The following is a 27,815-nucleotide window of genomic DNA, read 5'->3' as shown; positions in this document are numbered from 1 at the left end:
GCGCAGAGGGAAGGTAGGCAACGTCTTGACTGCCTTGCGCTCCTATGAGCAGATTGGGAGCAGACCTGCCAGCCCCTCAATTTCATCTACTTCCTGTAGTCAGCAATTCCATCCCAAAAGAGGGGGAAAAGTGGACGGAAGAATTTGACTAACAGTTCTAAATAAGGCGCCCCGAGGAACAGCATACACTTGGCCATCTTCGCCTGTGCTCACACCAGTCTAGCGGCGTCTACTCCGGAGTGTCCTGTTTTTAATGTCAAGTAAATACGGAGAGGTTGTTGCCCTTGACATACTAGAGTGCGAAAGTGACATTCGAGTTGTTCGGTAACCTCGTAGTGAAACACGAAGATGCTTCGTGCAGAGGATTACGCACGGTGTTTCTCGTGAGTAAATCAAAGCGTCGCGTGCAAAGGAATTGACTTTTACCTTCTAGCAAACTACCATAAGCTAAGCGGCTATCCGTTTTACTGGGCCTTTTTCATGTATTGGAAAAATGAGGTTTTGGCCCCTCTATCAGAGGGAAATCAATTTCTATCCGAAGGAATTCCCGCGAAACAGGTAATAATTGTCTCGTACATTGGTAAGCATATTCACAAAACGTCTTGAACGTTGTTACCATGTTACACACAAGTAACTTACTCAAGACTAACCTGTCTTTATTTTTCAAAAATCGCATAATCTTATACTGTAGCTTACTAACGCTGACACATTGTTTACCTGCTGTCTTGTCGAATGTGTTTTATAGTGACCATGCAGCCTATTGTCTTCGTGTTGATTCCAGGACTGCTGGAAGCATGTCGTGATATTTTTATGTGATGCCATGAGAACCTCGGTAGTTGTGTACAAAGATCATCTGGAAGCCGTGTAGAACGTCTCTATTATGAATGCTGTGATTTGGAGTCCACCCTCTTCACATGCCAAGTCTGCAGAGAAAAATTAGATTTTAATTACTGCCATTAAAAATCAAATTTGCAATTCTTTGGGTGGCTCGTACCCTTTTCTGATTGACAGTTGAAATTGACACTCCGGATCCCTCTTATGGTGAGCATTTCAAGCTATTTGTAATTGCAGGTAGTTTTTTTTCCTCAGCTGCCTGGATGGCGAGGGAAATACGGTTACTTTAAGAGGCATGGGTTAAGTGTGAGGAAAAATCTATCCAAATTGAAATCGCTTCATTAGAAGAGGGGCTTTTGTTACGAGGTTTTAAATGCACAGTTTAAATCCGTTTTCATTGTTTTGGACGCTTATATAGGCAACTCTACGATGTCGAAGGAGTCTGGAAGGCTTGGTTGAGATGGAGCTCTGTGTTGATGCTTTGCCGATGAATCCTGTCTTATAGGTGATTTCTCCAGATTCGCAGACAACACCGAGATCAACACGTTGTGTGGACTCCAAACAGGGACATACAATGGTAGGTCACCCATAGAACTTAATATATCTTATGGTAATTATTGCTTAAATAGCCTATAGTTTTTCTTTCTTCTGTAGTCATGATCAGGCCCAAAAGTATTTTAGTGCATCGTGTGCCACATGTGCAGTCACCGTTTTTTTAAAAACATAATCTATGCGCAATGTTCACAATGTTTTCTTCAAATTTACATTTGTTGACTTAAATTCTAAAATGCATTTTTAAAATATTTGTCCACTATTTAAACAGCTGCAATTAAGACAATCTATCAGTGCACTTTCATGATGTGCTGCTATTGAGGGAGTATTTTTGTGGTGCGTAAAGATGTCCATGTTTCTTTTGCAGTCGCACTCAGACGGAGAGTCGCACAGATCAAACATGGATAAAGAGGACCCTCGTTCATCCCCCAGTCCTCCATCAACACCCTCCGTCTGCTCGCCCATATCGTCGTCCTCCTCTGTGCCGTCCACGGGGAAGAACGTGTGCGCGAGCTGCGGGCTGGAGATTCTAGACCGATATCTTCTGAAGGTAAGCGCGTCGCAAAGGGTGCGCAACGCATCTATCTGAAATTCGCTATGGAGACATGATATTTTGGTTAGACGGGTTATATTTGGTTACATTCCAGCCAGGGGGCAATCTGGTTCGGTATAAAAACGCATTGTTAAACAATGTTCCATCACACAGACAATAATGCTTAGATGTCTGTATTTACCCCAGTTCCTGACTCGCGTGCAGTCGCGTGCTGAAAAGTTAAACAAGCGGGTGTGTTTTACAGGAAGTGTGTGCTACTTAATGGTGATGATGATTATGAGTGCGCTATCTAGCCTATTTGCTATTTGTTTATCTAAGAGGGGAAACTAACTCGCACGAGACATGTGGGATCTATCTTATCACAACAATATGACACTCCGAGACGCTTCATCCGGTCACAAGTTATTGTTTTGAATAATGACGTGCTCTGCGCGTTTTTATGGAAGCAGCCCTTATGCTATGCAGTGTCGTTCGGGCTAATGACAATGCCAATTTACCAATATATCCTTGTCGGGAAAATACAATTTCAACCTCAATTTAGTCTGTATTCATATTTTTGTTTTAATTCATAAAATGTTGATGTCTGCTTGAAACGTTTTGCACCACAATTTCCATAGCACAATTCCACCCCAGGCTCTGCTTTTTAAAGTGACTCTTCACAAACACCAAGGGTCTTTTTTCATAGGCCTAGATAAAATTGATAAATGTTTCCACGTAAGCATATATGAGTGTTTGCATCACGCTGTTTATGTTACGGAACAATCGTGGCTATAACAGTGTTAGGCAGCTCAAAATGTTGAATTGAACACAATTATGTTTGATTCATAATTTAACGTATTGACATAGTAATAGCTTAGTAATAAACTAACTGAACACAACACTGTAAACCTTTCGAGGCTCTTGTAGATTTCACACGAAATGAGATTGATTAAGAGATGGGCGTAGTAGGCTAAATAATGTGAACTTTCAGAAACGACTTGGCCTGACGAGGTTTTTTGTGCGTGTTCCTTTTTCCCAGGTGAATAACTTAATTTGGCATGTAAGGTGTCTGGAATGTTCCGTCTGCAGAACGTCATTGCGTCAACACAGCAGCTGCTACATCAAAAATAAAGAAATCTTCTGTAAAATGGATTATTTCAGGTAGGGTAAGTTTTTCACTTTGCTTTCATAATTGCGGTTAGTGTTTGTGCGCCATTTAATTTGTTGCTGATTTTACTGTTGGCTATTTGGGCATCGCGATGGTCTCCAAAATTACGAAGACGTGCGCTGAAATGAAGGGTCGATCGGTTTTGCTTGTGGCTCTCCAGTAAAAACAAAATATTAACGTGCAATGTGTTGCAAATCCATTTTATTTGTAGACCCAATGGAATGAACTATCCTCAAAGTCCATGCAGTCCCATAGTCAACAAATAGGCCTATTGGAACGCAAAAAAGCGCAAAATGTAGGCCTAAAGAAAAATACATAGGCCTGTGAATTGCATTCACCAAAATGTGTTATGCAGATAAATGCAACCCATTTTGAATTGAGCTGTTTCACTTGTCAAATTGAAGTGATGTTTGCAAGACAAAATGAACAAATATCCTTGCACACAATCCCTTCTGAAAAGTCCTATCTATTCCAGTAGGCTATAGGCTGTAATATGGTTGTGATGGCAATAAAAATAACACAGAGCATGGAGCTAATCATTTAGCATAGTTGGGCCTTTGAATTCAAATTATTTGTATCAAATGAAATTAAATTAAATGTAAAGAAATTAAATTAAAACAGTAGGCAACTTCATAGGAAACATGATAGTCACACATAACCCAAATTTGGACTTTTCGTTGATCTTTTTCTTTATTAGTCTTCGTAATCAGGCAACGCAAGGCCTAACGTTTTGATTGAAACCCAATAAAACATGATCCACAAGAAAAACATTTGGCCCGGGCCAAGCCCTCCACATGGCATTATGTTGCGTGAAGGGTGGCGAGTGGTGGGCTGTCTGATACCAGGAGGCAAAGCTGTGAAATCCCATTCAGGACGTGGGGACTACACAGCCTGCTGATTGCACAGCACTTGTCATGACATGGGCTTTTGAATGGGATGTTTGCTGCAGCGTGGTGAATTGGCCTGCAGCCTTCTTCCCATGTTCCGTCCCCCTTCCGTCAACGATGTGAAGTGACTGACTGGTTCTTTAAAGTCAATAACTGGCGGCTTTTTAGGAGAAGGTTTGTTTTTCCGCGTTAGCCCAATAAAGCTGAAGTGATGCTTCACGAGACGTCTTATCGCTGGCCAGCGGTACTTCTCATGTAGGGCGATACAGCAACAGCAGTGCGAGGCGAGTGTGTTTGGATGGTAACTACATCAGATCTCTGGCCTCACCCGCCAGCAGTACTTCTCATGTAGGGCGACACAGCAACAGTATAGCGGTCTCGGGCCTCACCCCACCGCTGCTCCCACAGACACATTTATGAGAGGGATCAAAGCTGCCTCAGAGGACGTGTGTCAGCTGCAGCAGTGGACACGGCCTGAGTGGTAACACCAGCAAGTGCATGTGGGATACAATACATGCAGCAGTCCAGCTGTTAGTAGGCTACATGTATGTTTTAATCAAATTCATGTACGTACATGCATGTTTCAATCAAATTCATGTACCTACATGCATGTTTCAATCAAATCATTGCACTCTGATACGTCATTGCAGAGTTGATATATTGTTTAAAATGAAAATTAGAAATATAGAGTAGAATAGAAAAATACAATTCAGTGCCGAAGGCATATTTCAAAATGCCCATAGACATATATTTTAGTTTTTAGATTTATTTCAAAATTAATTATTTGAGCCATGCTTCATATTTAACGTATGGATTCATTACAACTAATAAAAGCTAATATAATAAACAAAGATAATATAATTCTAGTAAATGAAATATTACATAACCTGGATTTGCAAATAATATCTGTTTATTATACAGGCTGAAATAAAAGTATTACAATCAACTATATAAAAACTGCGTATTCATAATATAATATAATATAATATAATATAATATAATATAATATAATATAATATAACATAATATAATATAATATAATATTACGTGCATAGAGCATGTACAGTACATTCATGTATCTGCTCTTTTAGACAGACGTTGTGAAAACTGACAACAGCACTTTAAAAAAAAAAAAATCTCTCTCTCCATTTGCACCAAAAAGTACTACCTCTTTTAGGTAAATTGTAGGTTCCACCTTGTTTCAAAATACACTTCAAGCAACGCAGGGTTTTTTAGGAAAAGCTCCAAAACGTGCCTCATTGTATACAGTGTAGGTCTTTATTATTTTTTTCAGCGTTGTGGAGTAACGTGCCATCATGGGAACGCTACTATTGGCAAAACTGTGATTGACTGTGTAATGCATTCGTCCAGACAAGGGCAAAGGGGGAGCAGTAATAGCTTCAAGGTTGAGAGCATGCAAGAGCCCTCTTTCTCTCTCTTTCTCCTCCCCATTCTTTTCCTCTTTTTCTCTTATTCTCTCTCTTTTTCTTGCTCTCTTTTTTGCCTCTACATGTCTCTCTCTCTTTAGTTCCCTGTTCTTTCTTTCTTTCTCTCTCCCTCTTTCTTTTGTTCTCCTTTGCGTCTCTCTTTCTCTCTCTCTCTCTCTCTCTCTCTCTCTCTCTCTCTCTCTCTCTCTCTCTCTCTCTCTCTCTCTCTCTGCATATCTGTGTTTCTTTCTGTTTATTTCTCTCCATTGAAGTCCAAGGCATGGTGAGGAACACCTGAGCTGTGAGCTGAGCAGATTTGAGCATAAATAGTTTTAGAGGTGGAGGGATGTGAGAGACCCAGCACTTCGTTGTTCTTCTCTTCTCCTCCCTTTTATTCTGCTCTCCTTTTCATTCCTATTCTTTCCTTCTTTACTCTTCTCCTCTCATTTTCATCCCTCTTCTCTCCTCTCTTCTTTACTCTTCTCCTCTCCTTTCCTCCCCTCCCCTCTATCCTCTTCTATTTTCTTCTCTTCGGTTCTCCTCTCCTCTCCTCTCTTCTCCTCTCTTCTCCTCTCCTCTCCTCTCCTCTTGTCTCCTCCCCTAAACTCTATCCTCCCCTCCTCTCCTCTCTTCTTAGATCTTTCCTTTTCTTTCCTCTCTACTCTTAATTCATCTTAAATCCTGTCCTCTTCCACTCCTTAAACAGGATACAAACTAGAGCTTTAAGAACAGCTTAGTAGGAGCATCCATTTATTTATGTGTGTGTGTGTGTGTGTGTGTGTGTGTGTGTGTGTGTGTGTGTGTGTGTGTGTGTGTGTGTGCGTGTGCGTGTGCGTGTGAGCGACACAAAGCAGAAGATTCAGAGAGGATGATTCGAAGGCCTAGAAGACGGCTGAAGATGGTTTCCACAATAGCGGAAAGAAACGACAGGAACAACAGATACAGCGTAATATTCAGAGCAAGACAGGCAAACCAATAGAAAAAGAGAAATGGCGAGCAAGGAAAAGAGGCCAAGAGAAAGAGAGAGACAGAGAGCGGGGGGCATGGAGAGATGTAAACAGAAAGACAGAAAGAGTGAGAGTGCCTGGCGTGTCTGTCTAGTCTGGCCATAGCTCAGCTCAGGCCGTGTCCAGGGGCTGAGGTTGGTAACCATCCACAGAGCGGCTCTTATGGTTGTTCTGAGTTGTCAGCGCTGTCTCTCACCGCGCTTGCCTGTTAGCTCGCTAGGAGAGGTGGGCGGCTCACAAGCTGCGTGTCGAGTCCAGGCTCTGTGGCTTTTGGAGACTTAGCCACAGTTGACGGTTTTTTTATGATTTAAGCTGCGATTTTCCTCCTGCTGTAACCTTTGGAGAAATGAATTATTTTGCCCTGTTCATTTAAAAAAATATTACGAACATTCTGTATGCTCATTGTTTTTTTATTCTTATAATAGTTGTCACACCACAGTGGGAATTATCAATTTATTAATGTCATGAAAGATGCAGTTTATATTATGTTCCTCAAAGGGTGTTACGTGTTTTATTGGTAAAGTGCAGGGTGATTTCTTGCATCAGCAAAGCTTGCGTTGTATGTTGTTGTTCTTCATCATTCAGGAGGGAGAAAGCAGTGACTATGCCGACATCTTCATCTTTTGAGATGAGCAGGCTTTTGGGTTCTCGACCAGATAAACTGTGGGCAATACAGTACACTGTTGTACTATGGATTTTAGGGTAAATTAGTCATACGGCTTTGAGGACCTGAAATGGTCAGTAAGGAATTTTTCACAGTTCTTCTAGAATTTCACTTGAACACTCTACAGCTGCCATAGAACTCTGTGTTAAATATCCCGCAAAGTCCTTGTGACATCATAATGAGAACCCAAAAATCTGGCAAAATTCTAATCACATATTTGTGATGGTACTCCCCTCAAAGGGAGGATTTGACAAAATAAAAGCATTTCTAACAACAATGTACAGATCACATAGGAATATTGATGGAATAGATAGTGTTGTATAGATAGTTACATACTCTGAATGCCATGGCGAGATGTGTGGACAGTGTGGGCAAGTACGCTCTAGCTTTACGTAGACATTGGTGGCAAACAGTGATCGCTGTTATCAGCATTTCAATACTGTTCGTTAAACACGCTCTCCTTTGTTTATATAAAGTGCTCTGTTGCTTTTAATGGATGTGTGTCCGTACACACATTGAATTTCACACCACATAATGTCAGTGAAAGACCAGGTTGTTTCCCTGATCTTACTAAAACACATTTAACATTGTTGAAGTGTCCAGTGACATAGTGGGGGATTCAGAGGAAGCGCTGACCTGGCCGTAGGTAGGTGTGTTGGCTGACTGTAATTACAGACAAGTGTTTTGGGCAAGGCGAGAGCGATTTCTCATTTATGCCAATCTCCCAGCTTTTTGGAGACTGACAGCTGACCTAATGGGCCATAATTGCAGGAAATCAAAGCAAGTTTACTCTGTTTTGGTGGAGAGCAGGAGTGGTGGACAGAGGGAGGAGAGGAGAGGAGAGGAGAGGAGGAGGGGGGAGGTTTGGAGGACCAAGAGAAGGCATTCGATGCTGCAGCTCTGTAAAACCTTGTTAGGCTAAGGAAGGGAGGGAAGAGAGGGGGGCAGAGAGTGAAAAAAAGAAGAAAGAATGACGGCTCTGGTCATGGATCCTACTAGCGTCCCGGCCACACAGGAAGTTGCAAAGCGCTGGCTAATCAGAGGCACCCTGGGATGCCGACCTAGTAACCTGAGCGGACACACAGGCCAGGGTGCTGCTCCCTCCGACCAGTAGAGAGAGAGAGACAGAGAGGGGTTGGGCAAAGAGTGGAACGATTGGGGAGAGGAGGAGAAGGGGACAGAGAGAGAGAGAGAGAGAGTGAGGAGGGAGAAAGAGGGTCTGAGCGAGGGAGAGAAACAGAGAACGCAGGACAGAGAGAGTGAGAGAGAGTTAAAGACGGGGGGTAGGGAGAGTGATGGGGGTGATGGAAATGATGAGCTCTTGTAAGGCCGACTCTTTCATCAAACCTCACATTTAGGCGCGCTCATGTCGTGAGGTTTTCTCTCGGTTGCTTCATTCTCCAACCTCTTCTTCTCCCCCCTCACTTTCACTTGCCATCCTCTAGTCTCTCCCTCCCGCTGTCTGTCTGTTTTGCTCTTTCGCTCCCTCTTTATTTTACCTATTCATGCTTTCTTACTTTCTTCTTAATATTCAGCTGCATCATTTATTATTCCGCTATCAGTCATCAATGATGCTTTTTGATATCATCTTGGCAGGCTCATCATCGGTTCCTTGAATCCGTGTTTGATTTTGGTAGTTTGATGGATGGTTGTGGATGTATTTGTGCATACTATACGTACCGTATGGTCTCGTGAATTTGAATTCATTACCTCAGTGTGTTATTAGTACCAGTTTTGTACTTTCTTTTACCCGTTAAGACATGGTGTTATACATTTGCTGTTACCAGAATGGCAATGACCAAGGCGCAGTGCATTACTAAAGGCCCTGTGTTATGTCATAGCATTGTAGTACTATGGTACTTAACTATTCAGTGACTATTACAGTATGCCACTGGAGGTATTAAGGAGCTACATTAGTATATTGTAGACCTGTGGCTCAGACAAAAAAAAATCTGCCGATCTGAGAGGTGGGATACTAATCCCATCTAGTCTGTGTACGCGGCTCTCTTCTGTTGTCGCTACAGTGCTCTACAGTGTCAGCAAATACACGGATCAAACAGCCTCTCTCTCAGGGCAGATTTACACGGGATTATGGTATTCCCAGAGCATATCAAAATTAATCTGCAAATGATGTACCTCTTGTGAAAGCCATTCTTCTGGACTGAAGGTGAATTACCCTGAAGCTGTAGAAACACTTTGTGGGCAGGACAGAACCTCCCCTCACACTGAAACACACACACACAGGCACGCATGAACACACACACACATACACGCACACGTACACGTAGACGCACATGTCTAGTAGATACACGTTCACACACAGAAACATACCGAAGGACATGCATGCTTGCGTGCACACTGAAACACGCGCACACACACACAAACACACACACACACACACACACACACACACACACACACACACACACACACACACACACACACACACACACCGAGAGAATCCCAGACACACAACCACATTCACACATCTAGACAGACACACATACTAAAGCATACAAAGTCTTTGCCACAGGAGCATTGTGGGTCTGTGGGACAGAGGTAAAATCCAGAATAAACACCTGGTCTTCAAGAGAGGGCACAATCAGGCACGCACTGCAGTTGAGCCGTCAGGAGAGGCAAAAATCCCCCTGCTCTTTTATTTTTCTCCCTCTTACTCTCTACTCTCTCTTTTATTTTTTAAACCAGGCTGCTGCCTCCCTCTCTCTCTTGCTCTCTCTCTCTCTCTCTCTCTCTCTCTCTCTCTCTCTCTCTCATCGGGTTTTTGTGGCCGTAAGTCTGCGGCGAAAGATTACGGGGCTGTTCCACAGCGTCTCTCTCTAAACAGTCCTTCTGAGAAGCATCATTACTCATACGCTGTAGTCTTGCCTGGGACTGACGTTTGTCAGTGTATGATTAGCAGAGTATACAGAGAGATTCACAACGCTTTGCTGGAGCTTAATGGAGATTTTGCTTTTTGCACTCTGCACACAGGAATAAAAAAATATATAATATGGTGTGTTGAAGATATTTGATCGTCTGTAGAGTATTAACAAGGGTTTTGTGCCATAAGCGGTTTCATACAGAATTGAGACAACTGTGAAAAAATACCCTTTGGGTGTGTGCATTGGCAAGTGGGTTTGTCCTGTCGTCGTGTTTTGAAAGGCTCTGGGTTTCCTGGTGCAAGAGTTTCTGTATTGTCTTGAGAATTGGGATAAAGTGCAGAATTCTCAGTTTCGTAATTCTTATGGATTGGTCAGTGAAATAAAAGCTAAAAGGCAAATTGTGTTGTGAACCTGTGACTGCAAAAGAATTAGACTTTGATAATTTACTGCCAACAATCTGTTGTGTGTACAGTGCCTGAATTGCATTAATGAAACAACATAAAAACTAAACATTTAAAAGAAATGCACTAGTGAATGTTGATTTCATCCTGTTGAATTCCCAGGGACTAGACAGTAAAATTTGTCATCGTCTACCATAGCGTATTGATAACCCTGCATTAGCCTGTCTGTGAAATGTTTTAAAGTTGTTGATTTGTTATTGAAATTGTGGGTTATAAGCCTGTATTTATTGAGTACAATTTTCTGCTAATTTTAATATTATTGTTGTTTTGCAATAAGAATATATATTTTAGATGTATGGTGTATTGCTTGTGGCTAGACATGAAGTCAGTAAAGCTAGTGTTTTTATTTGTGTGTGTGTCAGACAGTGGGGTCTTTTGAAAGCTGAACTAGAAATGTATTTGCCATTTTGCATTAGAACTTAATATAGTTCTACCTGTCACAGTGTGCTTTGCTTTCATGATTTATTTGACTTCTTGCAAAAAGGTTCTCTGTATAAAAACGTGTCAAAATGCTAAATATTACAGAGACTAAACAAGTCATACCAAAGCCACTTGGACATTTGTCCACCATAAATGTACAGTGTGTATCATAAGAAATGTTGGTGCGCAATTTCGTGAATTTTAGACACCTATTATTTTAAAATAAAGACATTCCAAGTCGTGGGCTTTAATTTTGCATCCAGTAAGTTAGCTCATGGAAAACTCAGCCCAATTATCTCTTGCTGTTACCAGCGAACCACTTCAAGCTTCGGCTCTAGTGACGCTTGTCGTGAAATGACAGCAGGCTCTGATGTCTTACTCGGTGTTGAAATACACTCTTAGGGGCTATTGCCCAAAACCATCACTCTGGCCTCTGCCTTTACGCCCTGGGGAGCAGCACACACACACACACACACACACACACACACACACACACACACACACACACACACACACACACACACACACACACACACACACACACACACACACACGCACACACAGCCACGGGGGGAATAAACATGTCACTTCTTCAGACAGAACCGCACTGCACTGCACTGATAGACCGACCGCTAGTATAAAGTGTTGATGATAAATAGTCAGGATGGGAGGATGTCGACGCGGGTCTGCAGTTTTCAGAAATGTATGATTTATGCATGTACGCACTTCCCACCTGTGAAAACACTGGTGGTCGGCCGATATATATATAGCATCAGAGGAGAGCGAACAGCACACCGGACAGACTGGGAGATTGCTTGCAGTTGTTCCTGTAGTATCGCTACGCTCAATTAGGCCTAGATTCTTTGCTTTCACCAAGAAATGCATCGCGTTCAAATAGTACCTACATGTAGGAGAACCATGTGGCCTTCAAAATGTGCTTTCTGATTTGACTATCAGCATCTCATTGTTAGCCTGCATAAATATTGGGTACTGTATAGGTATAGCCTACTGTAAATAAAAATGTGTGAAAGGGCAATCATAGTGTACTGTACCATGAATCATCAGAATTCTGTTACAGCATCATCATCATTATTATTATTATTATCATCATCATTATTATTAGTAGTAGTCCCTTAATGCACGCCATACCTCCTGTGGCACGCTGTAATAGACATTGATAGCTAACTACTATAGTACTACACTACTGTGAGAATGCATAGGGCCTTTAGTAATACATTATGACTTGGTCATTGCCATTCTGGTAACAGCTCATTTATAATGCCGTGTCTTAAGGGGTTAAAATAGAAGTTAAAGTATATGATATCAGACATACAATAGCAGTATGCCTATACCAAACTGGACGAGAACGAGATTCTTCACACCATAATAATGTTCTTGTTAGTGTTATACTGGTGTTGCTTTTCAGTTGAGCATGGATCCCCTATGTCTCTCTCTCTCTCTCTCTCTGTTCTCTTCCTTTTGCCCCTCCATATAAAGTGTGCCCTCAGTTGAGCATTGATGCCCTGTGTCCCTCTAGTCACCCTCATTCCTTCTCCTTCTCCTCTTTTCTCTTCTCCTCTCCTCTCCTCTCATCTCGTCCCGTCTCCCCTCCCTCTGCCCTCTGCCCCTCACCCATCTCTGACTTGCCCAGTACACAGTAAATGTTGTGGTGTTAATTCAACACTTTAAGAGTTCATTTAAGTCCAAATGATGCCAAATCAACTCTTTAAGTGTTGAATGAGCACTGCAGAATTTACTGTGTAGGTTTGTGGTTTGTTATGAAGTGTGCCCGGTGTTGCTCCTCAGTTGAGCATTGATGCCCTGTGTCCCTTTGCTCTCTTTCTCTTTCTCTCTCTCTCTCTCTCTCTCTCTCTCTCTCTCTCTCTCTCTCTCTCTCTCTCTCTTTCTCTCTCTCTCTCTCTCTCTCTCTCTCTCTCTCTCTCTCTCTCTCTCTCTCTCTCTCTCTCTCTCTCTCTCTCTCTCTCTCTCCTATCCCCATCTCTGTCCCTCACAGTAGGTTTGGTACGAAGTGTGCGCGGTGCGGCCGGCAGATCTATGCGAGCGACTGGGTGCGGCGGGCGCGCGGCAACGCCTACCACCTGGCCTGCTTCGCCTGCTTCTCCTGCAAGAGGCAGCTGTCCACCGGGGAGGAGTTCGGCCTGGTGGAGGAGAAGGTCCTCTGCCGCATCCACTACGACACCATGGTGGAGAACCTCAAGAGAGCTGCCGAGACCGGTATGTGAAGGGGGAGGGGTGCGGGGTGCGGAGAGAGAGAGAGAGAGAGAGGGAGGGAGAGAGAGAGAGAGAGAGAGAGAGAGAGAGAGAGAGAGAGTAGAGGGGTGTGTGAGGGGTGTGGCATATTGTATAGACCAGCGTTGCTCAAACTGTGGGCCAGGACCCACTGGTGGGCCTTGAAGGTATTCTATCAGGGCCTTCAAATCATTTTGTACAATCAAAATAATATTTCTGTGTGTTGCTGATAGCAGATGGAACAAAGCTTTTGTTGAAGTGTACACCATCGCCATCTGAGTGTCCTGTACCTGTGGCCAGATAGAAGTAGTGTGAAGTGTGGGTGGAAGGAGTGAGTGTGATCTCTGGTTATTGAATGTGCGAGGCTTGTGACAGCTTTGAGTTTGGGATTAGTTAGGTTGTGTGTGGGGTGATGAATGATTTTGGATGCTGTGTTGTGTGATTTTTGTGAGTTTGTTTCTGTTGCTGATGGAGAGCATGTTGTAGAAGCAGGGTGAGCAATACAGTAGAATGGGCTGGATGATGCTGGAGTAGAAAAGGGCAGGGGCGGAGCAGAGGGGGGGGCATAGGGGCCAGGAACCCCCGGCCTCACCACTTGGGGGGGGGGGGGGGGGTTGGGGGGGGGCCCTGCCAGTGGCTTTCGATGTCCAAACATCTTGTAGGGGCCCCATTCTACGATATTTCGTGGGCCCAATGCCTCTGACACATCTCCCGCCCCCCTGTCCCAATACCAGTGCTCTGCCCCTGAAAGGGACAGGAGGTGAGGGGCTACAGAGATTTTTGGATGGCATAAAGCCTCTGTTGGGACCTTTTCTAGATGTTGGTGATGTGTTGTTGATCGTAAGTGAGGAGAAGGTCTCTGTCCACAACGCCACCATGGTGGATAATCTCAGGAGAGCTGCCGAGACCTAGCCTGATTTTCATCGACTTTCAAATGTCTGTGCGAGACTTGGTCTGACCAAATCCATAGCGATTAACTTTTTCCAAATGGTGTAGTTGACCCGCCTCCCTCGGTTTGCTACTGGTCGAGGCCAGAAAAGGCTGTGCCAAAGTTTAAACCAAACATTTTCTTAGTCCCAATAGAACGTCTCTGCTTAAACCATGTCACTGCCTTGAACACGCCTCTACCCAGGGTCGTTGGAGCTGCTCAAAGTTGATTGGTTCCCGGCAAATCCCGGTTCCCGTAGTTCACGATTTTTCCGGAGCTCAGGAACGATATTTGTGTTGCTCCTGGCCTAATTAGAAGCAACGCCAAAGGTGTTGCATCACTAGGAGTGCTTAGCCTGGCTAGCCGAGACCAGTGAGGGCTGGGTTATGGATGTAAAGGGCAGAGAGAGTGTAGGGATGTGGAGATAGTGTGGGGTGCTAAGAGAGGGTTGAGGAGAGTGGGGGAGAAGAGGAAATGGTCTGTCACATCCACTGCAGAGGTAAAAGTAAAAGTAGAAGTAAAAACTAAAACCTGCCACAGTTTCTTCCAACAAGGGTTAGTAACTTCACTGCCTAACGGCTCAACAGTTACTACAGAGCCATGTGCCTGATTCTGCCCTGGTTGGATCAAATTAGCGGGTTTTCTTTTTAGTTTTTTTTAGTTTTTTTTCAGTAGCACCAACATCTAGCCAGTTCATTAGGTACAATGGTATAACTGGTGTAATCGCTATGTAAAATCATGTGCTAGTGTTGTACTTACACCGTAAATGTTAAACTCAACTTCTACTTTCAATTTGGCCACCACTGATCCACTATGACACCTTGGTGGAGAGCCTCTATAGAACTGCAGAGAGAGACCAGTGAGGATGAAGGGTGAGGGGTGCAGAGAGGGAGGGAGAGAGAAGAGGAGGGAGGGAGGTATGGGGTGTAGAATGAGGGATGAAGGATGAGGGGTGTGGAGAGAGAAGTAAGGTGTGAGGATCCACTGTGTACTACACACAAACTGATGATGTCTGAAGGGCTGAAACGCGTCTGCTTGTGGACATGGTGGTAATTGATAAATAAATAATGAGACTCAGCTCGTGAGGGCAGTTTTTTCTTCTCTTTAAGATTGTAGGGTTTTTTTTTTGCACAGCCAAAGTTATTTATTTTACTCTAGATGTTGAGCGCGCCCTCTGATACACTTGATCCACTATGTCAACATGGTGGAGAACCTCCAGAGACCAGCATATGAAGGGTGACTAATGCTGGAACGCTGTAATAGTCATTGAAAAGTTACCTACCATAGTACTACACTAATATGACGCAACACAGGGCCTTTAGTAATGAACTACGACTTGGTCATTTTCATTCTGGTAACAGCTAATTTACAGAGTCATGTCTTAACGGGTTAAGGGCATGGATAAGGAACGTGTGTGTGTGTGTGTGGGGGGGGTTGTAGAGAGAGAGCGTTGAGGGACCTGTTACGCCAGACATCCCTAGGCATACTGAAGAAATCGGTAAAGGCTGGGTGAGGGTTGATGTGGGTGTGAAGAGAGTGGAGAGGGATGTCAGGTGTAGAGAGAGAAGTTGAGTGGAGAGGGCTGTGTCCTGTAACCGCTTTGCGCAGAGACTGTGTTATAACCTTACTGTCACCAAAGTTGTAATGTCTTAATCTGTTACTTAAGGCTCTCAGTAATGTCATAGCAATGTTGGTAACTTTTGGTTCCATCTTTTGACCAGTGGTCCCATCCGTGCATGAGGCTACGGGGCAGGGTGATGATCGTGGTGTGTGGAGAGAAAAATAGAGGGGGAGTGGGGTGATGGAGGGTGTGTGCTGGTTAGGGAGCGGAGAGAAAGGGGGTGGGTAGGACTGCTAGCTACAGCACCAGAGCCACAAACACATCGCAGAGATGAGTAAGAGCAAGGTGAAGGGTGTGAAAGCTTACCTGGTTAACTCCCATTATCATTGTGACACAGTACACAGTGCTCACTGCACACAACAAAATTGCATTTATGCCTCATCCGTGCAAGGGGGCATCCTCAAACTGCATCCCAAGGGAGCAGTGCTGCGGGACGCTAACATGCTCTCGGTACCTTAGTCATGGAGGAGGATGGGGGAGAGCATTGGTTAATTACTCCCCCCACCAAACTGGTGGGTCGGGAGTCGAACCGGCAACCTTTGGGCTACAAGTCCGAGGCCATAACTGCTTACCCATAACATGTAAGGATTAGGGTGAGGTGTGTGGGGCGTAGAGAGAGGGAGTTGGGTGAGAGATGTGTGGTGCTGAGTGAGTGAGGTGGGGGGTGGCTGGGGTGGAGGCAAGGTTAGGGTGCTGCATTGGTGGAGAGCCTGAAGCGCGCCATAGAGCATGTTGAGGAGAGCTGGGGGCATAAAGAGGGCTGGATGGGATGGAGGGAAGGACGGAGGTGAAGGAGAGAGAGAGGGGGATAAAAATGAGCGAGAGAGAGAGAGGGAGGTGAGGGAGACAGAGAAGGGGAGAGGGAGGGATAGAGAGAGGTGAGGGGGAGAGAGAGAGGGAGGGAGAGAGGGTAGGGTGGGATAGGGAGAGAGAGAGGGTGGGATAGAGGCAAGGGAGAGAGAGAGGGAGGAATGGATGGAGAGAGAGGGAGAGAGAGATATAGGGCATGGAGAGCGAGGATGAGAGGGAGATAGACTGAGGGAGGAATTGAGTGGTGTATTATGAGGGGGATTGCTGGTCCTGTCACTCACACTGATTAAGCCAAGGATCCCTGGAGATCCTACCGCATGCCGGCCCCGCTAACATGTAACACACTGAGAGAGAGAGAGAGAGAGAGAGAGAGAGAGAGAGAGAGAGAGAGAGAGAGATTAGCAGATTTCTTACATTTTTCAGCTGTTGTTGGTGTGCTGATGTAATGGCTGCAAAGCCAAGTCACTTTCAATGCAGAGCTGAGAGATGATTCATCTCTGATGCATATCACTAGTAGTAGCCCGTTTTAGACTAGTTGCGTGTTCCTATTGTGTAGAAGAGGATACTGTGTACTTTTGATTATCCTATCTGCATATTTGTTCTTCCTCTAGAACAAACATTAACACCCCCAAGCTTCCCTTTTCTTTTCTTTTCTTTTCTTTTCTTTTCTTTTCTTTTCTTTTCTGATTCGTTGGTTGTGGTTTCATTTTTTTATCATTTTTTTATTGACATCAACTATAACATTCAACACTTGCATATCTTTGCTTGTAGTACATTTACAAGATCCTCATGGACAGGTAGAGTATTGATGTCCTTTTGTATTAGCTTTCTCCTTACATATAGGATGACATACTGTATGAACAAAACAGGGTTTCCCCACCCGCCTCCCCACCACCCTGTTGGTTATTGTTTTAATAATAATGTTATTATTCATAATATTATTCTTTCCTTCTGCTCCCCAAGGCAGTGGACTCACGCTAGAAGGGGCGGTCCCGTCGGAACAGGACAGCCAACCGAAGCCCGCCAAGCGAGCACGCACCTCTTTCACAGCGGAACAGCTTCAGGTGAGGGACTCACCACATGCACAGTAACTGTTGCTGTGGCTACGTCAGGGGTGTCACATAAAATGTGACAGAGTTACAAGAGCCCCATGTTTATAGGGGGCCCATACAGTGTCTCATTTATGTAGATATGTGGCCGGGCGGGTCTATTGTTAGCTGATTGTACATAGGGCCCACAATTTGCTGCTACTCCCCTGGGATACGTCATGGTGCCTGGCAGCAGGGCCGAATTCCGGACGGGGCCAGTGGGGCCAGCGCCCATGGGCCCATGGAATCCAGTGGCCCAGTGAGGATCATAGCAATGCAGATGCTGATCTACATTTAGGTCTATCGGTTTATATTTCCCATCTCATATTAAAATAGCACCTAGTTTAACTTCAAAGCTTCCTGGGGGATAAACCCCACCGTACCCCCCAAAACAAAGTGTCTCTAACATATTTACCAACCCCCCCGAATCTTTTGGAAAACTAGCAGTGGCCATGGGGAGGGGGCCCTTTCTTGATGTCTGGCCAAGGGGCCCATGGAGTCATCATCCATCCTTGGCAGTGTAGCGTGCTGTTGTTTCCATCTGTTATCAAAACTCCTCTTATACAGTATACCATCCATAACCATTCAAAACTTAACAACACAGACTAAGCTTTTTTATCTCTCTCTCTCGCTCGGTCTTTGCGTCAGCCGTTGTTGTGTTAGCTATGGTGTCAGTGGGCATGTTCACGTTGGGCATTTGGGATTTTCCAGCGCATATCTAATCCCTCCTCAAACCAACATTGTTTCTTTTCAGTTGCATTGTAGTGTGTAAAAAGCAAATAGCACTAAATAAACACTGGGATCTTTTTCTGCCTGTTGCTTGTTTTGTTGTTTTAGACATTGGATTGTTTCTTTAATTCAACCAGCCTATCATACATTTGGAAAAAAAAGTGTACGCATTGAGTAAAAGGAAAATTTATCAGGTAGTTAAATGCATGATGCAAAATTTATGAAATTAAATGAGAATGTGAAAAGTGTTTATTTTCCTTTGGTTAGGTCCTGTCTGACACACACACACACACACACCACACACACACACACACACACACACACCACACACACACACACACACACACACACACACACAGCACACACACACACACACCACACACACACACAGATACGCACTTGTTTTGAATGATGTCGTCGTCTGAATGTTTTGTCTGTTTTGTCAGGTGATGCAGGCTCAGTTTGCTCAGGACAACAACCCTGATGCCCAGACGCTGCAGAAACTAGCAGACATGACCGGACTCAGCCGACGAGTCATACAGGTACAGAGAACACGCACGCACGCACGCACACACACACACACACACACAGACACACACACACACACACACACACACACACACACACACACACACTAGAGGAGGGGCCTCTGCCAGGAAGAGGTACACACACGCGCAAGGATACACATTAGAAGGGGGGGTCTCTAGTATCACAAAAACTCTCTCTCATACACGCACACACACACACACACACACACACACACACACACACACACACACACACACACACACACACACACACACACACACACACACACACACACACACACATACAATGCAGTAATATAGTACATTTCCTAAAAAATGAAGTATTTGTATTTTTGTATTTTGTCTGAGGATAATGCACTTCACAATTTACAGTTTTATATCTATATAACACAGAAAATGCTAAGACTTGCAAACACTTACAATGTCACACACACACACACACACACACACACACACACACACACACACACACACACACACACACACACACACACACACACACACACACACACACAATCCAGTCCATTAACATCATACAACAACACAACACATACAATATCCTGCAGGGATTAAAGTTTTCCGTCGCTATGACGGATTTCCGTCAACTGGATTTTCGTTTGGACGGATTTCCGTCTTTATAATTCATGTCAATTAATTTACAATTTTTACTTTCCAACTGAACTCAAATCGTGAGCACTCCTGGTCATGAGAAGGGAAGGAGAGGTGTGTTTGGTGTACGGATTTAGTTATACACGCGCCATCACCGGTGGTGTCATACAACAGATTCACTCAGTAGTTTTGAGCCATCCCCTTTTCTTCCGTGTTCCAAAAAAAAAAAAAAAAAAAAGTACACGAGCGGTCAGCAATTCGGTTGCGGCGCAGCGCGAGAGATTAAAAAAACAAATAGCCAACATTGTTGCTGATGGCAGAAAAGAGAATAAGTGTAATACTATGTTTAAAGTGCCATGAAATGACAATCATTAAATGAGTTGGACTGATATTCCAATATGGGCTAATAATGCATATGCATGGAATGCATAGCTTGAAGAAGGTAGGACACAAATGTTTTCCATTATCATTGCACCCTGCCGTGGCGGATAGTTAGAAAAAAAATGAATAGTTTACTTCGACTGCGCATGATGTCCTTTTCATGAAGGGTTGCCTTTTAAGCATTGTGACTTTTACTAACATTATTCATAGCTCTAATGGGACGGCTATCATTGGCAGCTAGCTAGGATATGCCATGCGTAATACCATGCCTTTCATCCTCAAAGTTAAGCGCGTTTGACTGGCTACGTGTAGAACTAGCTCTAGTTGTCTTTCTGACAACGGATAATGTACAGTCTCATTTGTAATCATAGCATATTAACTTTGTTGTTTGCCGATATATATTTAAGAAATAAGTTAAAAATGGGTTGCATTTTACAGGGGTCACGGAGGATATCCCTGGCAGAGCCAATATTTTATGCCACGTCTTGCTCTGGGAAACAGTGTTCTGATGGGTGGACTCATGGTCAATAAATGCCGTTTCGGTGTTTCTTTCACTTTCAAGGCTTGTTGTAGGCTACTGTGTGATGCTATTTTTGCTAACTGGAGTAGTGTGCAGCAACAGTTGTGTGTGTGCTTGTTTTTGAGTGGCTAAACGTCTGTGCCCATCTTCACGGACTGTTTCGTTTCAGTTCAGTTATTTTGCGCACTGCGCACTCAGGACTGATGGGTGGGTGGTTTGTCTTGATTCGAGTGAAAGTTGCGCGACAAGCTTGGGAAAGTGTGTTACTTTTGTTAAACGATAGACGTATGTCTGTGACTGTGTCGTGTCCGCTTGTAGGAGAGAACACGAGTGCGTGTAGGAATCGGGGACGTTTTTTAAATCAATGGTAAGCGTGTGTCTGGCACCGCACATCGAGAAGCAAAAAAGTACCGGTAGCCATAGGCTTTCAAAACGGTAGAACACACGAGGGAGACTACAGGATGAATAGTGAAAAACATACAAAATAACCAACAACTAGTTTTCTCCCTCTGATTGCTATGACCAGTGCATTATTTTTTTTTTAAATGTCAGAAATACTGCAAGCAATGCGCACCAGTGCTTTCACCAGAACAGTGTTTGCCCATTCTGATGGGAAAGAAAAATATAGCCTACTGCTAAAAAAAAACCCATAATGGGATCACTGTATCAACGCATTGCAATTCCAACTCAATAATTATATGATATCAGCTAGACCATTTTGAAGCAACACCCATTGTGAATCCATTCTGCATAATGTTGTGAACAATTCATAAATAATGGGTAGATATAAGAGGAAATAACCAAAACATGAACCAAATTGCAGTTCAATGTTTGCAGTCTGATATAGTATCCATTATCCCTCCATTCTCGGCCATTTCTAGTCAATCTGGTGGCCTAGGCCTGCCCCTTTCCCTCTTTGCTTTTTCTTGTATTTAGAAATTGGCATCTGTAAACATAGCATTGTAGGCCTACATCTGATTGAGCACATCTGATCTAGTACCTACAGGTACATTCATACTGAGTGTGTATATAGGCCTACTGAGTGTATAATGAATATTCATTGTTAATGTGAAGTGTAAAGTTTTATGTTGGTTGAAGTTCTGATTTTGTGGCACTTTTTGGTTTTACTGGCGCCCTCAAGACATAGGCCTATTCTGCTCTAGGCGACTGCCCTGTCTGCCTATGCCTAGTGTTGGCTCTGGCACCGTTCCTTGCATAAAACCAGTGTATGTTTCGTTATGAGGGCAGAGCCTGGCTACATTGGTTTTCGTTGGGTTACGGAGTGATACTCGATCGGGTGCCTAACCGGTAAAAAAAGTTCAGTCAGATGACTTTTTTTTGCTTTAATCCCTGTATCCTGTCAAGAGACATTAGCACAGCAGTCACGAGTGGACATGTTGCATTTTCTTTTATACTGTAGGTTTGGTTTCAGAACTGCCGGGCGCGGCATAAAAAGCACACCCCCCAGCACAGCGGGGGGCCCCAGGGCCACCCCCAGGCTAGGATGCCCCCCTCCCTGCCTGACGAGCTGCATTACTCGCCCTTCGGCAGCCCCGAGAGAGCACGCATGGTGGCCCTGCACGGTTACATAGAGAGTAAGTGGAACAACGGTTACATAGAGAGTAAGTGGAACTGGATGCACTCATACACACTAGCTCAGGGGCTCCCAACTTCTCCCAACTTGGGGCCCACTTGTAATTTGCACAAATATTCAATTAACAATACAACTCAAATAGATAGTCAACAGTAACACATAAACATGAATATTATTTTGATTTCAAGGCCCACTTGGAACACCTCCAAGGCCACCAGTGGCCCCCGGCCCACAGTTTGAGAATCAATGCATTGAGTCCAGATTTAATTTTGTAATATTTGTTATGTTTTTTTTTACATTAGTGAATTCATGCAAATAGGCTATACTGTTAAAAGCAAGCTGTTATCCAATCTGTACATTTTTGAGCATTTTAGTATTTACTTTAATTGTTTATTTATCCCAAACAATATGTGAATTATTATTGTGTCATTATTGTGCCCTTGTGTCATTCCTTTTCAGTGCATATTATATTGTACTAATTACAAAAAACTCTACATAGAAAGAAAGTGTGCATGAGAGAGCGATACGTATTTGTGTTTGTACATTTTATATAAAAAAAACTTTGTTGATCTGTTGACCTACAACCTTAATGATATTCTCCCACCTCAGCTTTTAATCTCCCCCAACCCCCACCCTAATTCAATACTTATTGATTTCAATGTGTGTATTGTTATGTGTATTTTTATTTCTTTTTTACTTTCTGCATGTTGTGAAGTTTTAAAAGTAATTTTACTACAAGTTGTAATCTAGGTTATAGCGTAGACAGTATATGACAAACAATCTACTCTATCTCCCCCCCGCCAAGTCACCTTGATATTTAATATTGTATGTACAAACTTTTGTTGATCTGTTGACCTGCAAGCTTACTGATGTTCTCCCACCCTCTCTGCCCTTCACCCCCACACCCACCACCTCCAGGTCACCCCTTCTCAGTGCTGACGTCACAGAGTCTCTCCCACCAGGCCATGGCACTTCCTCAGCTCCCCCTCAGCCGCTAGCCCTCCTGTCCCGAAGACGACACGCCACGCCACGCCACGATGCATACCCCAGCGCAGCGCAGTGCAGTGCAGCCAGGCTGCTCCATGCCACAGACGCTCCCTCCCTCCCTCCTCTGCTCTGCTCTGCTCCACTCCAGCTCAGCTCAGGCCAGAAGAGGCTGCTGCCCCTGGGGAGGATCAAGACGTGTCATCACCCCCCCTCCCCTCCCTATGGTTCTTTCATGTGCTCTCCTCCTAATCTACCACAAGCACCCCTACCGCTGCCTTCCATCGCATCAACCACCTCAAGCTCTCCTGGCTGTCAGCGCCTCACCTCTGAACTGTCCGTGGAGAGTATGTGTTTTCTCCCTCCCTCTCCCTCTCCCCCTTCCTCCGTCCTTCGTCTCGTTTTATGGTGTTGACTCAGTGTGTGGACTCAACTGTGACCTGTCGGACTTGCTTTTAAAAACAAAAACAAAACAAAAAAAAGAAGTACACACACACACACGTCTGGACTGGAGGAGCGACGCTCTTAAGGCAACAGACACACAGACTTCTTTTTTTCCACCTAAGGAGAGAGAGCCCCCCCCCCATGGGACTGGACTCTTAGAGAGCCTCGAACCCCCACTGATTCCCATGCACACACTGTACCACATAATGACTCCTCTCATCGCTGCCAGAGCTGCCCCTTCCTCCTCCTCCTCTTCCTCCTTCTCCTCTCACGCTCTCTCTTACTCACTCTCTCTCTCACACACCCACCCACCCCATCTCTCGGTCAAAGACACATTTCAAGACCATTTTTATGTGGAGAACTTTTTCTTTGGCCAAAGTCAAAACAAAAGGAATGTAGTGGTTGTGCATCTCCAGATGCCAGATTTTGCTGTGAACAAAAAAATAAAACAGAGAAAAAAATCAATACAACACATCAGAACATCAAAAGCACACTAAACAGAGAAAATGGGAATGATGTTTAAGTTATATGTTTAAGGACAGAATGGTGAAGGTAAGATACCCCCGTGTAGTCCAAGCAGAGAAGAAGAAAATAAATGATCATATTATAAGTGTTGTTTTCATCTGAATTGTATGGACTTGTACGTGGAGTTTGACATGGTTTGCTATTGTCTCCGCCCTCGGTAGAATCAGCTCACATACTGCAGATCAGAGGTGTCAAAAGTAAAAGTTAAAAAAAGAAATACTGTTTCCTTCCAACGCAGGTAACTTATACGAGTAACCAGTCGACCTGTGTACTTGTCTTGATCAGCTTACACAGCATCAGTTGGTGGTGGGTCCTTGTTAGGTTTTTAGTGTTCTTTTTTTAGTAACAACACAATCTCATTAGCTGCAATGGAGTAAATGGTGTAACAGCTATGTAATATCATGTGCTAGTGTTGTACTTACACCACGAATTTACTTTTACTTTTGACGACTCTGCTGCAGATATATGGATGTTCCTTCATTATCATTCCTCATACTTGCCACCATTAAGAAATCTCTCAGAACTTTGATGTGAATGAAAATAAAAAGACATTAGAGTTTGTTAACAAAACTAGCCAGAAAGAGCATAATATTGTGTCTTACATTATTTTATCGTGGCATGAGATACGTCTTTTCAAAACAAATTAGTACAGACCATGACCAACCTCCCTACGAAGTACTTTCCTCTGACAAATGGCAGATCTAAAGCATGAGCGTGCGTGTGCCTTGGTATGAACTGATAATGTGTGTGGATTTTGTCTGTGTGATTTGCTGGTGAGAAATTGAGAATTGGGTCAAAATAAACTAACCACTCCAGTATACCAGAGCATGATATCATAATGATACCGTGTGCATCTATTTCAAAGACAATATAATTGTGTTTTCCATGGTTGTCAGTAAAAGACATAAAATTACTGTTTCTTTTAACATAAATAGACCCAGTAAATATGATTCAATAAACAAATATGAATCAACTGCCCTTAGTTTGTAAATTTGCCGGTTCATTGACCACCATGTCTTGTCTATTTTGTGGTATCTTAATCTACCTAGTCTACTTGTGGGATTTGTAAATGTGGCATTCAGGCTGTGGGCTAAAAAAATAACAATGATAACCTCACCAAGTCTTGACCAACCATCAGCAGATATTTCACTTGTGCATCGATATTAAGTCAGGGACATTGGAGGGGATAATTAAGTCAGGGATATTGGAGGTGATGTGACACAAATTATCTGAAAAGACGGGAAATAGTTATTCAGTATTTAATAACATTTTTTAAATGATGTGAGAGCATATTTTTATTTCTTTTACTTCTACATTTTTATTATGTCTTGTATGATGTTTACATACAGTGTACAGAGTGCAAAGTAAGATGTTTTGCCAACAACATTTTGACAGAGGAATAGGAATATGTCATGACCTGTGACTGTCCCAAGTAAGAAATACATACTCACAGGGTGGGGTGCTGTGAAAAACAAGGAAACCGAGAGGGAGTGGGAAAGAGACTGAGACAGAGATATCCACACTCTATTTTCTTGTGGACAACCCCTTAAATTCAACTGCTCTACAAGAGTGTGTGTGTGTTCAAAACAAATAAGAAACTGTCACATGTCAAAAAATAAAACATGTGGACTAATAACTCATGTGGTGGTGTTTTACTTGTCTCCAAGAACAGGTGATGTCCATGTGTCTGTCGTCGATACCTGTGGCTGGAACCTTGTATGTCTCGCTTAATTTTTTTTTTTTTTAAACGTAAGAGGGACCATGTGGTACAGTGCAATTCCTCAAAGACGGACGGGGCTTGTAAATACAAACTCCTCCTCCACCAAGCCGAGTAGGTCGAGTAAAAACCTGAACTGTGAACTGAACTGATTTTGTTGTTTGTTTTGCTTCGGCTGCGAGGACGACCCTCCCGTGTGTGCCACCTCATCTAAGACTAAAGCGGATCTGAGAACTCACGTGTGTTACATGTATTTATTCAGGCAGGCAAAAACCTACAAGCACTTTTTTCATCCTCTCTCTCTCTCCTTAATCTGGCAACTCTGTACAATTCTGCTAATACAATTGTAAAAGGTGTAAGAAAAGAAAAAAAACGAATGAAATACAGATTGTGTATGAAAATGTTTTCGTGTAATAAAATGCAATAAATAATACTTTCAATTTTGAGAATTTATTTCTTTTTTTTGCCTGAAAATTTGAATTGGACAGGGCTGATCGGATTGAAAAATGAGACAATTTAACGCCGTTGCTACTCAACACGGAGCCACCAAAAGCAAAAAACAAATTATAAGGGGAAAAAAAATATTAACACGCCTCGTTCATTTGTATGTATATGTGTGAGTGAATGAATAGTCAGAGAGAGTATGAGCTGTCATTTGTCTATGTATCCAAATGATTGAGTAGATTCAGATATCTGATGAAAAGCTGTGTGTGTGTTTGTGTGTGCGCGCGCGCGTGTCTGGGTTTAAATGTCAGTGCTTGTTTTTCTTAATTATGTGTGTCCATGTGTATGTGTGCATTTGTGAATGTGTGTGTATCTGTCCCTGTGTGTGTTATGCGAACTGCATGTCTGTGTGTGTGTGTGTCCATGCGTGAGCTTTTCTTAGGCAGTCATGTATGTGTGTTACAAAACGTGTGTGTGTGTGCGTGTGTGCGTGTGCGTATGTGCAAACGTTCACTATGCAGTCTCTGTGTAGGTCTCTGTGTTACAATGTGTGTGTGTGCTACACGGTCGGTCTGTCTGTCTGTGCCTGATGCAGGACAGGAAACAATCACAGGCCGATGGCTGCTCTCCTCTCCTCTATTCTCCTCTCCTCTCCTCTCCTCTATTCTCCTCTCCTCTCCCCTCCCCTCCTCTCCTCTCCCCTCCTCTCCTCTCCTCTCCTCTCCTCTCCCCTCCTCCTCTCCTCTCCTCTCCGCTCGCTGCGCTGGCAGGTCTCTCCACGGGTCAGTGTGTGCAGTAATGGCCCTGGCTAGCTGGCCTCCGCCTCAGTCCTGGTCCTGATTCCCCCTGGCCTGCTGGCCTCAGCCTGCTGCTCTGCCATCACATTCAGGAAGTCACTGTCAGGCCGCATCACTTGGCCCCGTCTCTCTTCCCCCATCCTGGATTCTGTTTCAAAGAGAGAAACGGTCGGTCTGCTCCTTGTGTTCGCAGCGCTGCAACCACACGACACCACTCCTCTCCTCTGCTCCATATGCACACTGGCCTGTGCATATAAACACAAACACGCTCAGACAGACAGACAGACAGAAACACACACACACACACACACACACACACACACACACACAAAGACAGATACATGCACAGACACACTTGCAGAGAGAGAAAGACACACACACACACACACACACACACACACACACACACACACACACACACACACACACACACACACACGTTGCACAATAGCTTATGAAAAGATTTGCCTGCCCTGACTGGGTTATTGTGGGTGCACCTATACTATGGCATATCACCTTCTCATGAAAATAGTGTGCACATTCACAAACACAGCCACAATCATGCATGCACACACACACACACACACACACACACACACTGCATAGGCAGCATATGGAAAGACAGGACCTCCAGTCATGGTTACACGCTCCCCTTACAGACCCAAGTGGAAAAAATATCCCTCCTTCTGCATTATGATTGACATACATTGACAGGCTTAAAGTTCTGGCAGCAAAGCACCTGATCCGCACAGCACTGGCTGGACTGCCTTTAATCACGTCAACAAGAACAATCTGTTGCGGCCTGTGTAACTGATTGCACTGGCCAGTGACCTGAAAAATATAATACGTGGATGGCTATCAAAGATAAGTCAATCAGCAATACTCCCTAACATGAATCAAACACTTTTTTAAAAAGGGTAATTTTTTTTAATGCATTTATTTTGCATATTTATGACCATGTTCTTGTATGAATGTGATGTGGCATTAGATGT

At 43.7% G+C, this 27,815-nt stretch overlaps 1 protein-coding gene across 3 annotated transcripts; it reads left to right on the top strand.

The window, feature by feature from the left end:
• The first annotated feature begins 130 nt into the window (after positions 1–130).
• lhx6a (LIM homeobox 6a) lies at positions 131–26,637 on the top strand. Of its 3 annotated transcripts, none has more exons than XM_063210467.1 (9): positions 131–558; positions 1,340–1,411; positions 1,754–1,936; positions 2,958–3,079; positions 12,852–13,069; positions 17,407–17,507; positions 18,707–18,802; positions 21,739–21,940; positions 22,831–26,637. In XM_063210467.1, exons 1-9 carry the CDS (start codon positions 481–483, stop codon positions 22,908–22,910), a joined length of 1,152 nt encoding a protein of 383 aa, XP_063066537.1. In that variant the 5' UTR covers positions 131–480; the 3' UTR covers positions 22,911–26,637. The 3 variants fall into 3 exon arrangements, with proteins under 3 accessions (XP_063066537.1, XP_063066538.1, XP_063066535.1); XM_063210468.1 differs by having other exon boundaries at positions 12,849–13,069; positions 21,739–21,913; XM_063210465.1 differs by having other exon boundaries at positions 12,849–13,069.
• Positions 26,638–27,815: the final 1,178 nt, after the last annotated feature.

This window comes from Engraulis encrasicolus, chromosome 11 (genome assembly GCF_034702125.1).
Source record: "Engraulis encrasicolus isolate BLACKSEA-1 chromosome 11, IST_EnEncr_1.0, whole genome shotgun sequence".
Taxonomy (NCBI): domain Eukaryota; kingdom Metazoa; phylum Chordata; class Actinopteri; order Clupeiformes; family Engraulidae; genus Engraulis; species Engraulis encrasicolus.
This window is presented reverse-complemented; position numbering and strand designations above follow the sequence as displayed.